The 12,774-nt window shown below is 41.6% G+C and overlaps 1 protein-coding gene across 1 annotated transcript; it reads right to left on the bottom strand.

Moving 5' to 3' along the window:
- Positions 1-206: 206 nt before the first annotated feature.
- On the bottom strand, positions 207-11,190 carry UCP1 (uncoupling protein 1). Its single transcript, XM_010355932.2, has 6 exons — positions 10,832-11,190; positions 10,008-10,206; positions 4,515-4,715; positions 4,305-4,406; positions 3,384-3,564; positions 207-778 (listed from the first exon to the last, which is right to left on the bottom strand). The coding sequence occupies exons 1-6, from the start codon at positions 10,955-10,957 to the stop codon at positions 664-666; spliced, it is 924 nt and encodes a 307-aa protein (XP_010354234.2). The 5' UTR covers positions 10,958-11,190; the 3' UTR covers positions 207-663.
- Between the last annotated feature and the right edge of the window lie 1,584 nt (positions 11,191-12,774).

Raw genomic sequence — 12,774 nt, forward strand, 5'->3', positions numbered from 1 at the left:
AATTCTGCTAAATGAATATAGTGTCTTAGATTAGAAGTTGTTAAAAATGTCATCAAATCTGGACTCTAAACATTAAAAATTTATACTAATAACATTCAGAGTATGTTCATGCCTATGATTCTACAGACCTGCACTTCCTATTGGGCAGTATTGTTTTCTAGGTGAACTTGACTCCTACACCCAGGTATAGATCTCAGAAGACAAACTTTAAAAGGTATTAGCAATAGTTTATTGAATATATTAACTGACAACTGTGGTTAATAAAAACTAATATTTTTAATAACTTCATTTTTAAGTGTTTATAAATATAAAGTGTATTTCACTCAGTTTCTTTTCTACCAGTTGGAATTGTAATTAAAATATGTTAAAGTTCTTCACATTCATTCACACAATTGCACTCCAGAAATGGTCAAATGCAGTAGCTTATCTGCATTACATTTGCCAGGGTATATGCTGAATGTTTTGCTTTCCCCTTCTTAAGACACTGAGAAAAAAAAGTTGTATGAAATAGGCATTAGTTTTCCTCTTTTTTATAAAGTCCAAAATTCTCTACCAAAATTCCTTTATCTTTTTAGGTTAAAATAAGTGAATAAGTTTCGTTTGTTTTTATGATCCAGTCAGCAAGATTCCCACTGGTATGTTACATCATTTTCTTGAAGCTGATTATGTGGCACAGTCCATAGTCTGCCTTGACTTTGACAGTTCTCGTTTCAGTTGTTCAAAGCACACAAACATAATGACGTTCCAGGATCCAAGTCGCAAGAAGGAAGGTACCAACCTAGAAAAGTGCATGTCATCGTTCGATTAGTTTGTTTGAGATTCTTTTATTTTTATTTTTATTTTTTGAGATGAGGCTTCACCCTGTCACCCAGGCTGGAATGCAGTAGCACAATCATAGCTCACTGCAACCTAAAACTCCTGGGCTTAAGTGATCCTCCCACCTCAGCCTTCCGGAGTAACTGGGACTAGAGACTGCACCACCACACTCAGCCTGAAATTCTTAAAGTGATTATAGCAGGTTATGCTTCTCATTTTGCCACTCCTCAAGTGAAGATGCTTAAAAGTACATATTCTTCATCTTTCTCTCCTCTGCTGAAAATAAATTTTCCTTTAGATGTCCTATATTACTTCAAAACAACACAGCCCTAATGATCACATCTATACAAATCCACAAATATCCTTCACTCCCAAAACATGTCTTCTCTTCTCTGACATGAACTTTTTCAAAAACTCTTTCCTTGTTTGAGGGAAGGGGGAATTTTTGCTTGTTTTGCTTTGCTTTCTGAATGGGAGGTAGGAAACTTAGAAGGGGGAAGGAGGAAGAGAAACCAAAGAAGTATTGAGTAGAGTCAAGAAATCAATGCTGTCTCAATCTTGACAATTCTTAAATGTCAAGAAATTGTTAAATGTTTAAATGGCTTTTATTGTTTAACCTATAAAAAACACCCCTCTGCCCCAATTTTTTTCCTTCAAGTCTCTTAACATGTTTCTCTTCACTTCTCAATGTGGGGTATTTTATTGCCCAAAAAAACCCACAACATTACATTTCAGTAGCATTAAGTACATACACATTGTGTGTAACCATCACCACTATCCATCTCTAGAAACTTTTTGTCACCCCAAAAAGAAACTATCCATTAAACAGCTCCCCATTTTTTCCTACCTCCAGCCCCTCGTAACTTCTATTCTTTCTGTCTCTATGAATTTGACTACTCTAGGTACCTCATTTAAGTGTAATCATACAGTATTTGTCCTTTTGTGTCTGGCTTATTTCACTTAGCATAATGTTTTCAAGGTTCATCTATGTTGTAGTATTTCTCCCCCAAAAGGTTTTTAAATTTGAAAAAAATAAAATTATTAAATGGTGAATGGTTTAATAACTGGTATATCCATTTTAAGTTAATTTTATAAAGAACTTCATTTGTATTAATGTATCGTAAGTACGGATTATGATGAGTTGGAACTTTTTATAAAATGTATATGATACATTCATGCTTAATTTATAAGGCTTGAGGAATGGCCTTACAGTTTAAAAAGGTAATAGAATTTTTTCATTTAACCACTAGTGTAATCCTTGTGGAATATATTGACAGATTACTTAATACTGTATCTTCCTCTTCCTCTTCCCCTTTCATGATCGGCCGAGGGATTCGGCGGAGGAGGAGGAGGGACTGAGGAGGAGGAGGAGGAGGAGGCGGAGGAGGAGGAGGAGGAGGGGAGGAGGAGGAAGGAGGAGGAGGGGCGGAGGGAGGGGAGGAGGTTAGAAGACGAACCGAAGAAGACGAGAGAATCCGCCTCTCCACCTGAATAGAAATCCTCGCCTACTCCTTCTGCCCGCGTTCCTCCTCTCCTAGTCATCCCCTGTTATCCTCTGCAGTCCCTCTCGTCTCTCCTTTCTTCTTCTTTCTTCCTCTCTTCTTTCCTTTCTCTTCCTCTTCTTCTCTCCTTCTCTCTTCTCTCTCCTTCTCCTTCTCCTTCTCCTTCTCCTTCTCCTTTCTTCTTCTTCTTCCTTCTCCTTCTCCTTCTCCTCCTTCTCCTTCTCCTTCTTCCTCTTTCTTTCTTCTTTTTTGAGACAGGGCCTTGCTCTGTCTCCCAGGCTGGAGTGCAATGGCACAATCATAGCTCACTGAAACCTTGAACTCCTAGGCTCAGGAGATCCTCTTGCCTCAGCTCCCCAAGTAGAGGGATCTATCAGTGCGTGCCACCACACTCAGCTAATTTTTCAATTTTTTGTTGAGACAGGGTCTTGCTTTGTTGCCCAGTCTGGGCTCAAGTGATCCTCCTGCCTCCATCTCCCAAAGTGCTGGAATTACAGATGTGAGCCACCACACCGAGCCCATACAATATTTTCTTAGGAAGGTAGTTTCCAATACAACATTGCATTATGGAAATACGTAATCTATTACACAACATTTGTTTCTAGGTGAGTGTAATAATTACCCAAATCACAATTTTCTGCATCACTTTTCTAGATTGGTGATGATGTCTTATCTCTAGTTTTACAATTTTAAAACTTGAGTCCATCAAATTAAATCAAATCAAATCTTGTTCTCTCATAGCTCTCTATTATGATTTGCCTCTACTTTATAGCTCTCTTGCCCAGAGAAGGCAAAATACTGTCTACTTTTCCAATAGATTGGGACCAATGGAAAAGGCACTGATCTTGAATGAGCCTTTGATCAAAGTTGAGAAAATTTTAATATAACAGCTTTTTACTTTCTGGCACAGTGGAATTGGTGGATTCAAGAAATCTGTGGTAAGGAAAAGTCAATACTAAGTATATGAATACTAAGGCTTGTAAGCTAAATGTCAGTTGTTTGACATGAGAGTGTCCCAAAGCACATAGACAGAACACATTACAGATACACAAGACCACATCTTACCCCTTGAAAAAAGCCGTTGGTCCTTCATTAGTGAACATTTTCATTGCACAGTTGGGCACACTTCTATACTGTCCTGGTGGAGAATTAATAAATCTGGTTTTTACTACATCCACCGGGGAGGACATAGCTGTTGCGCAAAATCCAGCAATAAGAGCCGACACCAAGTGGCAGGGGACGTCATCTAAAATGGATCGGTGAAACAGGTCAACATCAGACTTTTGGGGGCTTGCAATTTAGTTATCTGTCATATCTTTATAAACCTGTTGATAACAGTAGCTCAGTAAAGATGTCTTATAAATAAATAAAATAAGAAAGGTATTGTACTAGAAAAAGAAGGTAAAGAGTAAATGGCTTAATAGATTGTTAACACTTTAGGAAAATAACCTGTTAGTTTCCCTTGTGCCTTTAAGGCCTGCAATAATGCCTAATATATGAGCATCTAATACTGTTTTACTGAAATAAAGTGCAAGGGAAATTTTAATGTCTCTAGAAGTTGTTAGAATATTATTTTTAAGAACCTATCTTGTGGAATTACTTTTTGGATGAGACCACTGATAAACTCCTTGTATAACTAGATCTTTTGGATATAGTGCGGGATGGACTTACCTCCTGAATTCTGCTGTATAAAGAAAAAGATTCTAACAAAAGTCCCATATATTAGTGTTAAATGAGAATAATGCTGACCTAAGATGAAACTGCCTGTTATTTTTGTTGCAAAACATTTCTGTTGTGGCACAACTTCTTAAACTTAATATTTTGGTCTTTTCCTGCTGCTCACAAAGTTATATATAGTTTAAAATTACTTATTTTTAAAAAGAGAAAACTATTAGAGTTAAGGGATTGAGTATAAGGTGGCTGCAGAAGCTCCAAGAGGAAATTCTAAAGGTGCAGACCTGTTTGTTATATGAAATGGGAAGTTACCTGCTAATATGTTGTTTTTCACAAAGGCCTCCTTCATTAGATCATATGTTACTAGCTCTGTACAATTGATGATGACACTTCTCATCAGATTGGGGGTAGTCCCTGGGGGAAAAAAAAAAAAGAAAATGTTTACTAACTCTACTTTGTAGTAAGTTGCTAATTGTATGTATGTGCTTTGGTGGTTCTAAAACCCACTTTGAAGTTAGTTACCTTTCCAAAGACCCATCAAGCCTTCCGTTGTTGCTATTATTCTGTACGCGTTATAAGTCCCCGTGTAGCGAGGTTTGATACCGTGGAGATGGCTCTGCGCTTGAAGTCTGACTTTTACAACCTCTGTGGGTTGTCCGATGAATACTGCCACTCCTCCAGTCATTAGACCAGCTAAGATCTTGCTTCCTAAGCTAGGTGTTGCTATCCAGAGAGAAAAAAAAATTAGTAAGAAAAAAAAATTAAAGACCTAGAATGCATGCATGTCTTTTTAATTTTCAGTGGTTCATATTTTTGTTTTTTTTTTTTTTTTTTTTTTTGATATGAAGTCCTGCTCTGTTATCTAGGCTAGGGTGTAGTAGTGCAATCTTGGCTCACTGCAACCTCCACCTCCTGGGTCCAAGCAATTCTCCTGCCTCAGCCTCCCAAGTAGCTGGGATTATAGGCATATGCCACCACACCCTGCTAATTTGTGTATTTTTAGTAGAGACAGGGTTTCACTGTATTGGCCAGGCTGGTCTTGAACTCCTGGAACCTCAGGTGATCCGCCTGCCTCGGCCTCCCAAAGTGCTAGGATTACAGGTATGAGCCACCACACCTGGCCCATGTTTTTGTATTCTTACAGCTTTTCTACTCCTCTAATGCATGTTCATGTGTTGATCATGTACTAAATGCGTACCAACTCAGAGTAAGGCTAGAAAATGTCAGGTGTCTGAAATTTTTTTAAAAATGAAGACTTTCAAGGAACAAGAAAACACAATGCTTATTTTCACAGTGGTCTGATGTTTTCCTGTGTTCAGCTTGGTTCTTTCTTATATTTAGCTCTCTTTTCAGTATTATCCGCCTATGAGGAGGCACCCGTCACCAATGAGGCTTGATCTTTCTCCCATGAAGGAAAATGTTAATTATGGGACTTGGTGGCCTTAGAAGAAACCCAGTGGACAAGCTGCACCAATATGGGCCATCAACTAGTGTTAGGCTACAACATGGGAAGGGAACAAAAATAAGAAGGCGAGAAGAAAGTGATTTTTGTCTTAAAATTTTGAAAAAATTAGCTTATGTTGCTCAAGACAGATATCATTAAATACAAATAGTCTTGAAGCCCAATATTCATTTCTATCATTAAGTAAATATAAAATTATGGTTCAGCAACATTTACTCAGCAAAGACTTTCTCAGTCATTCTAATTCAGTTTCCTAATCTGTCAAACAGGGATAATAATATCTACCTCCTCGAGTTGTGTGAGTTAAATAATACTGATAAAGAGCTTACACTGTCTAGCACAAAGAAAATCCACAAAACTGGCAGCAATTTTTAAATCACTATCGTGATTGTACTCTTCTCATCATGCTTTAGCAGGATCTGGGCATATGATTGACAGCTGTCTTTTAATTGGCAATATCATATGATTACAAATGCCTTCACTTTTAGCTCACATTTGTAATGCATTGCACTACAATGTAGTGTATCTTAATGTACTCATCCTATCCTCCAATCTCCAACTTTCAAATCCCTCTCTTCACTTCTCAGTCAAGCTTCCTGGAAAAGAGGCTATGTATTTTTTTTTTCAAGAACTAAAATTTATTTACAAAATATATTGTTTGTCTTTACTTCTCAGACCCATTTCTTCCTCAGTCCCCTACAATATAGCTTATACCCCACTACTCTGCTGAAGATGTTTTTACTAGAAAATCAGTGAGCTTCTATTTGTTATGTACAATGATCACTTTTCAGTCCTTTCCACACTCTCTGCTGTTTGACCCTATTGATAGTCCCTGCTGTGACTTCCTGGAATCTAGCCCAGACTTTTCTCCTAAACTCATGTGCCTACTGGACATTACCTGTTGACATGGGCTAAACCAAATTTCTTGTGTTCCCCCTAAGACAGCTTCTATACATCCTCCCTCAATAAAGGGTATCTTTAACCAGAAACTTGGAAGTCATCTTGTATTTCTACCTGTCCCTTATGCCTTACTTCTATTTGTTCACCAATTCAATTCAATTATACTTTCTTGGTCTTTCTGATTGACTTCTCTTTTTCCCTATTGCCAGTGCTTTAGGGCATACCCTGATCAGTTCTTGCTTTCTAACTTACCTCTCTTTCTTACTCCTTTTACATATATACTCTATCTGCTGCCAAAGTGATCTTTTGAAAATGTAAATTGTTTATGCCACTCCCCTGCTTAACATTTTTACAGTGACTTCCCACCAGGGTAAGGATAAAATCCAAACTCCTTAGCATCGCCTGCAAGGCCTTCTGTGATCTGGCTCCTTCCTGCCTCTGTGGCTTCACCCCTCCTTTCTCACCAACATGTCCTCCCTGTGCTATGTTCACTCTACTCCTCACTGAGTCTTTGTGCATGACCTTCACTCTACTTGGAAGGTCTTTCTCACCCCTTTGCCTGGATCACTCCTGCTGGCCTTTCAGAATTGATCCAGATATTAACTCTTCAAGAAAATCTCACAGGACCATGCCTCCATGGCTAGGTTAAATAGTTCTGTTTAATATGGCCACCATCTTGTAATTACAGTTAGTCATGTGCTGCATATGTGATGGTGGTCCCATAAGACTAGAACAGAGTTGGAAAATTCCTATCATCTAGTGACATCCCAGGCACCATAAGGTTGTCATGTAATGCGTTACCTTTTCTATTTTTAGGTACACAAACACTTAACTGTTATACAACAATTGCCTGTAGTATTCCATACCAACAGTCTGCATAGGTTTGTAGCCTAGGAGCAATAAATTATACCATATACACTAGGTGTGGCTATGCCATCTAAGTTTGTGTAAGTGCTCTCTGTGATGTTCATACAACAACCAATTTGCCTCTTAACTCATTTCTGAGAATATATCCCCATCATTAAGTGAAGTAGGACTGTATTGTAATACAGCATGTGTCATGGTGTTGCTGGAAGTCAGGGACCCCAAACGGAGGGACCGGCTGGAGCCACAGCAGAGGAACATAAATTGTGAAGATTTCATGGACATTTATCAGTTCCCAAATAATACTCTTATAATTTCTTATGCCTGTCTTACTTTAATCTCTTAATCCTGTTATCTTCATAAGCTGAGGATGTACGTCACCTCAGGACCCTGTGATGATTGTGTTAACCACACAATCTGATTGTGAGACATGTATGTTTGAACAATATGAAATCTGATTGTAAAATGTGTGTTTGAACAATATGAAATCAGTGCACCTTGAAAAAGAACAGAATAACAGCAATTTTAGGGAACAAGGCAAGACAACCATAAGGTCTGACTGCCTGTGGGGTCGGGCAAAAAGAGGTATATTTTTCTTCTTACAGAGAGCCTATAAATGGACGTGCAAGTAGGATAGATATCACTAAATTCTTTTCATAGCAAGGAATATACTATTAAGACCCTAGGAAAAGAATTGCATTATTTGGGGGAGGTCTATAAACAGCCGCTCTGGGAGTGTCTGTCCTGTGCAGTTGAGATAAGGACTGAAATACACCCTGGTCTCCTGCAGTACCCTCAGGCTCACTAGGGTGGGGAAAAACCCCACCCTGGTGAATTTGAGGTCAGACTGGTTCTCTGCTCTCGAACTCTGTTTTCTGTTGTTTAAGATGTTTATCAAGACAATACGTGCACAGCTGAACATAGACCCTCATCAGTAATTCTAATTTTGCCCTTTGCCTTGTGCTCTTTATTGGCCTCAGAAGCATGTGATCTTTGTGACCTACTCTCTGTTTGTACACCCCCTCCCCTTTTGAAGTCCTGAATAAAAACCTCTGGTTTTGCGGCTCAGGTGGGCATCATGGACCTACTGATATATGTCACCCCTGGTTCCCTAGCTGTAAAATTCCTCTCTTTCTACTCTTTCTCTTTATTTCTCAGACCAGCCGACACTTAGGGAAAATAGAAAGAACCTATGTTGAAATACTGGGGGTGGGTTCCTCCAATATCATGGAATATAGTCATCTATTCACTTCTCCCCACACCCCCCTTACTGTCAACTGTAAACTCTGTCCAGAGACACATCTGCCATCTAAACATCTAACATAGTTACTGGCACATGGCAGTTCAATAAAGCCTACTAAATAAACTGAATCTATGTAACATAGAACACTGCCAACATATATCCTATTAATTTGGTGCCCAAAGTCCGCAACAATTGATAGAACAGTCAATCTGTGAAGAAAACCACCAGAACGAGCACTTGAGCTCCTTTGTGTTTCCTCTCTTGTACATCTATAAATATCAAAATGCAGTTTTGATCTAGTAACATACAGACTTTATCTTCACTTTGAAAGTACTTGTGTGGATAAGTATAATTTACATATTTGTATAGACAATATTTACAAATTATCCCATAAAGGTACAGTATTGAAGGTTACTCACAGCAGAATTGATGAAATCTACAAGATGGATTTCACTTAATATATTCATTTTGTCATCAGCACATCTTCTCTCTGGCTTGTCTGCTCCACATGAAAGTGCCTCTCATGTTGATTAGCTGTGTGATTTTGTGCATGTTACTTAACTGCCCTGATACTCAGCTAACAGTTTTTACTCACAGCATTGTTGTGCGGTTTGAATGATGGACAGAATCATATGTGAAGTGTAGAAGGCAGTAGAGAACAGGGTTAAGAGCCTGGAGTCCGAGGCCAGACTGCCTGGGTTTGAACCCCGGCTCTGTCCCCTCCCAGCTGTGTGACCTTGGGCAAGTGATGAATTGCTCTGTGTTCAGTTTTCCCATCTGCCAACGGATAATGATACTAGTACCCTTCCAGTTGTAATGTATCTGAAGCACTTAGAACAGTGTCTCATTCATAGTAAGCCCTCAAATAAATACTAAAGTGACAGGAATTCTTAAAGTGCACTTGCACTCAGGAAATATGTTTCTTTTTCCTTTTCCCATAAACAAACTCCCTACAGCATTCGTCCATTTTTTCTGGTCTGGTCTTCCCTGGACCTTATGAGGAACCTCTTAAAAGGAAATATGTCTTTTCCTGTCCTTTCAACTCTCCTCACCGAGTCTGGCTTTCTTTGCTTCAAACAGAAGGTTTTGAACTTTGTTGCATACTCAAATGATGAGGGAAGCTTGCGGAAACACAGATACTCTGGTTTCTAGCCTGAGGATTCAGACTCAGAGGACCATGGTAGTCCTTGTCTGGATTTCTGACAAGCTCCATAGATGTTTCTGATATATTTCCCTGTTTGGAGAACTTTAAGTTAAACATTATTCTGTAGCTCATTCATATTCTCCAGATGGAGATCCAAATTAGGTACAAAACTTCCATGACTGGGTGACTTTTTAAAAGTATAAACCTGCATCTAAAATGTCAATTTTGCATACTTTTTTCTTTCTATGAACAATGAGCTAATATTTGGGGAAGGGAGAGAGTTCAAATATGAATGTTTTCTCGCCAATTTGTTATGAAAACCACTCCTCGATGTGTTACATTTTTTGGAACAGAGCAGAGCCCAAGGTTTTTCTGCCCCTCCCAGGAATGTTCACGGCTTACTTTCTTTGCCTGCGGTGAGGAACTCCTGGACCATGTCATAGAGGCCGATCCTGAGAGAGGTGGAGCTGATTTGTCTCTGAAGCCCGGCAGGCAGCCCGCTGTAGAGTTTCAGCCGCCCTTCTGTTTTGACCAGAGTGGTGATTGTTCCCAGGACACCTTTATACCTAATAGCACTGGACGTCGGGCGTTCGCCTTGGACCTGGAAATAAGAAAGGTGGAGATCAGAAGGGAGCGAACACTGAGTTCACTCTTAAGCCAAGATTTCCCCCACCGTGTTCCTATTTTCCGTTTCTTTTCTCAGCAACATCCCCCATCCACCTCCCTCTACCCCGTGTGTGTGTGTGTGTGTGTGTGTGTGTGCACGTGTGTGTGTGTGTTCGCGAGCGCACAGATTGGGGGAGGCTGGCTACAATGCACATTTTGAACCTCCCCCTCCCCATGAACTCTCCAGAACCCCTAGGGCAGTAGGATAGGACAGAACCCCCGAAGAATCAAAGAAAGGAAAAAGCACTTGACTAGTAAACTCGGGAGAGGCCAATATTTTCAGCTCTTAGAATACTAAGTGCACCCTAAATTTTGGGAGAATTTGGTAGTAGTCATGGTCAACCCATCCTCTGTGGCCCTCGTGGTTCTTCAGTGAATCCCAGAAAAAGTTCCAGTTTCCCATCCTAAAGCACCAGCCCTGGGACAAGGCCAGACTGCTTTGGAAGGGCACTTACCCTACCTAGAAACAGTGGTTACACCAAAGCAGAGAATAAATGGAATGCACTCAACAGCATCCCCTCTGCCCTGAGAGCCCTCGTCATACCCCTCTGGCTGGCTACCTGGAGCCGGACTTTGGCCGTGTCCAGCGGGAAGGTGATCACGTCCGCTAAGCACGCCGCTATTCCAGCTGAGAAGAGCTGGATCCCCAGGGTCGGGTGCACGTCCGAGGCTGTCAGGCCCCCCATCTTCACTCAGAGACTGGAGATGCAGAGGAAAAGGGTTCCAGCCCCGAAGGTGTGGGAAGTTTCTTTCCCTTGCTCTTAACGCCTGTCTCCCGGGCAGCGAAACCCGCCTTCTGTTTTTTGAACTCCCCACCGGGCAGCTGAGGTGCAGAGGCTGCTGCTCCAGACGAAGCGCGGCGTTGGGGGCCGAGTCCCCGGGTCCCCTCCTCCCCAGCCTAGGGCCAGCAGGACCCTCTGCGCCCCGGTCTTCCTCTGGGACTTATATAGCTGGGCCGCTCCAGGGCTGGGCCGCGCGAGGCGTGGGACCTGGCGGGGGCGTGTCCGGGAGCACCGGCTCCCTCCCATTCCCATCCTCGCCCGGCGCCTCGGGAGCCCGGCTTCTCTCCCCAAAAGCCCTAGGCGGGTCCCTGGTTGTCTGCGCCCGGCACTCCGCGCGTCGGAGGGAGGGCGCACCGCGGCGGTCAGCACCTCCACACGCGCCTCACCTTCTGTCACCCTTTGCTGCGCACCTTTGGCTGGGGCTTTCGGAAACCAGCAGGATACCAGAGACCTTAGTAAAAGGTCCTGCCAAGCTGGAGCTCTCCCAGGAGAAAGAACTAGGCACTCTCCCATTCCTCCGACTCCTCAGACATCTTGCAGGCACCTTGCAGCCTTCTCTGCTTCCTCTTCCTCTCGTTTAAACTTCTCATCCTCCTGCCTCCGGATTCCTTCTCTTCCCACTACCAATTTCAGACTTGGAAGAATCCCACACAGGAACCAAGAACACTCTGAACTTGTCAAAGAAAGCGTTTCGTTTCATCACTTTTTGAGAGAAGATGTCAAAAGAGGCAATAGACACACTAGAAAGCAAATAGTACATTGCTAAAGCATATACAAAATGAGATACCACTTGTTCCTTCTAATTACATTTCTTAGAGGGTGCAGTGGAAAAGACAGGGCAGGTTGCTTGGCTCCTGGTGCAGCTCTCCAGCTTACCAACTCTGTGAACTTGGGAAAGTCATCTGCACTCCAGCTTTTATTTTCAGCAGTGTGAAATGTGGTTCCAGAGCTAGCCCAGGTCTGAAATCTTCCTGCTAACTTACCTATAATGATGTAATGTGTGTTGGTTGTGTGGCCTTTCCTAGTTCAATTGTTGTGCAAATTTTATTTTCAATGTTTATTCTTGTGAAAACTTAAAAAAAAAAATCTTTTAAAAAACAGTGGGAAATAATAGGAAACAGGAGAAAGAGGGAAATGGGCAAGGTCAGGTCCCACCTTCCAGAATCTCTCAGATGAACCAAAGATCCATTTGATATTACCAGAATCCACATCCAGCTATCTAGGGCTCAGGTACTCAACCCTGACTTAAGCCCCCCAAAAGACTCAGTGGAAGTGAGAGTCATCTCCTCCAGGAGCAGGGGAAATAAGACATGAATAAAGAATAGTCTCCAATCCCTCTCTAAGTAAAGGTTGTGTACTGGGCAAGAAGCCAGTCCTAAGGCACTTCCAAGGGAGGTCAGGCTTACAGAGCTTCCCTGAAAAAGGCAATGTTGACCTGACCTGGTAGCCTCTGAAAAAATTAGAAAGAAGAAGGAGTGAGCGAGGTTGCCCCTCTGCAAACACTTGTTGAAATAAAGATCAACTGAGGCAAATAAGTGGCATGCATGCAGGCAAAGATGTTGAGGAAAGCACGTCGCATATATAGAGTGCATTGTGTTGGCCTGACTGACTGGGAAATTGGGTGACGAGGAAGAAAGAGAGAGGTAGGGCAAGAAGTTGGTGAGGGATGAGGCTGTAGAAGCCAAATGAGAAGCAAAGCCTATAAATCCATTATGAGTGTA

This window comes from Rhinopithecus roxellana, chromosome 2 (assembly GCF_007565055.1).
Source record: "Rhinopithecus roxellana isolate Shanxi Qingling chromosome 2, ASM756505v1, whole genome shotgun sequence".
Lineage (NCBI taxonomy): Eukaryota > Metazoa > Chordata > Mammalia > Primates > Cercopithecidae > Rhinopithecus > Rhinopithecus roxellana.

Excerpts from the sequence above, each read along its gene's own strand:
- UCP1 (XM_010355932.2), bottom strand. The coding sequence starts at position 10,957 with ATGGGGGGCCTGACAGCCTCGGACGTGCACCCGACCCTGGGGATCCAG. Across the intron at positions 4,407-4,514 it reads CTTGATGGGTCTTTGGAAAG|GGACTACCCCCAATCTGATG; the intron begins GTAACTAACTTC and ends TTTTTCCCCCAG. Across the intron at positions 3,565-4,304 it reads GAAAAACAACATATTAGCAG|ATGACGTCCCCTGCCACTTG; the intron begins GTAACTTCCCAT and ends GATCCATTTTAG.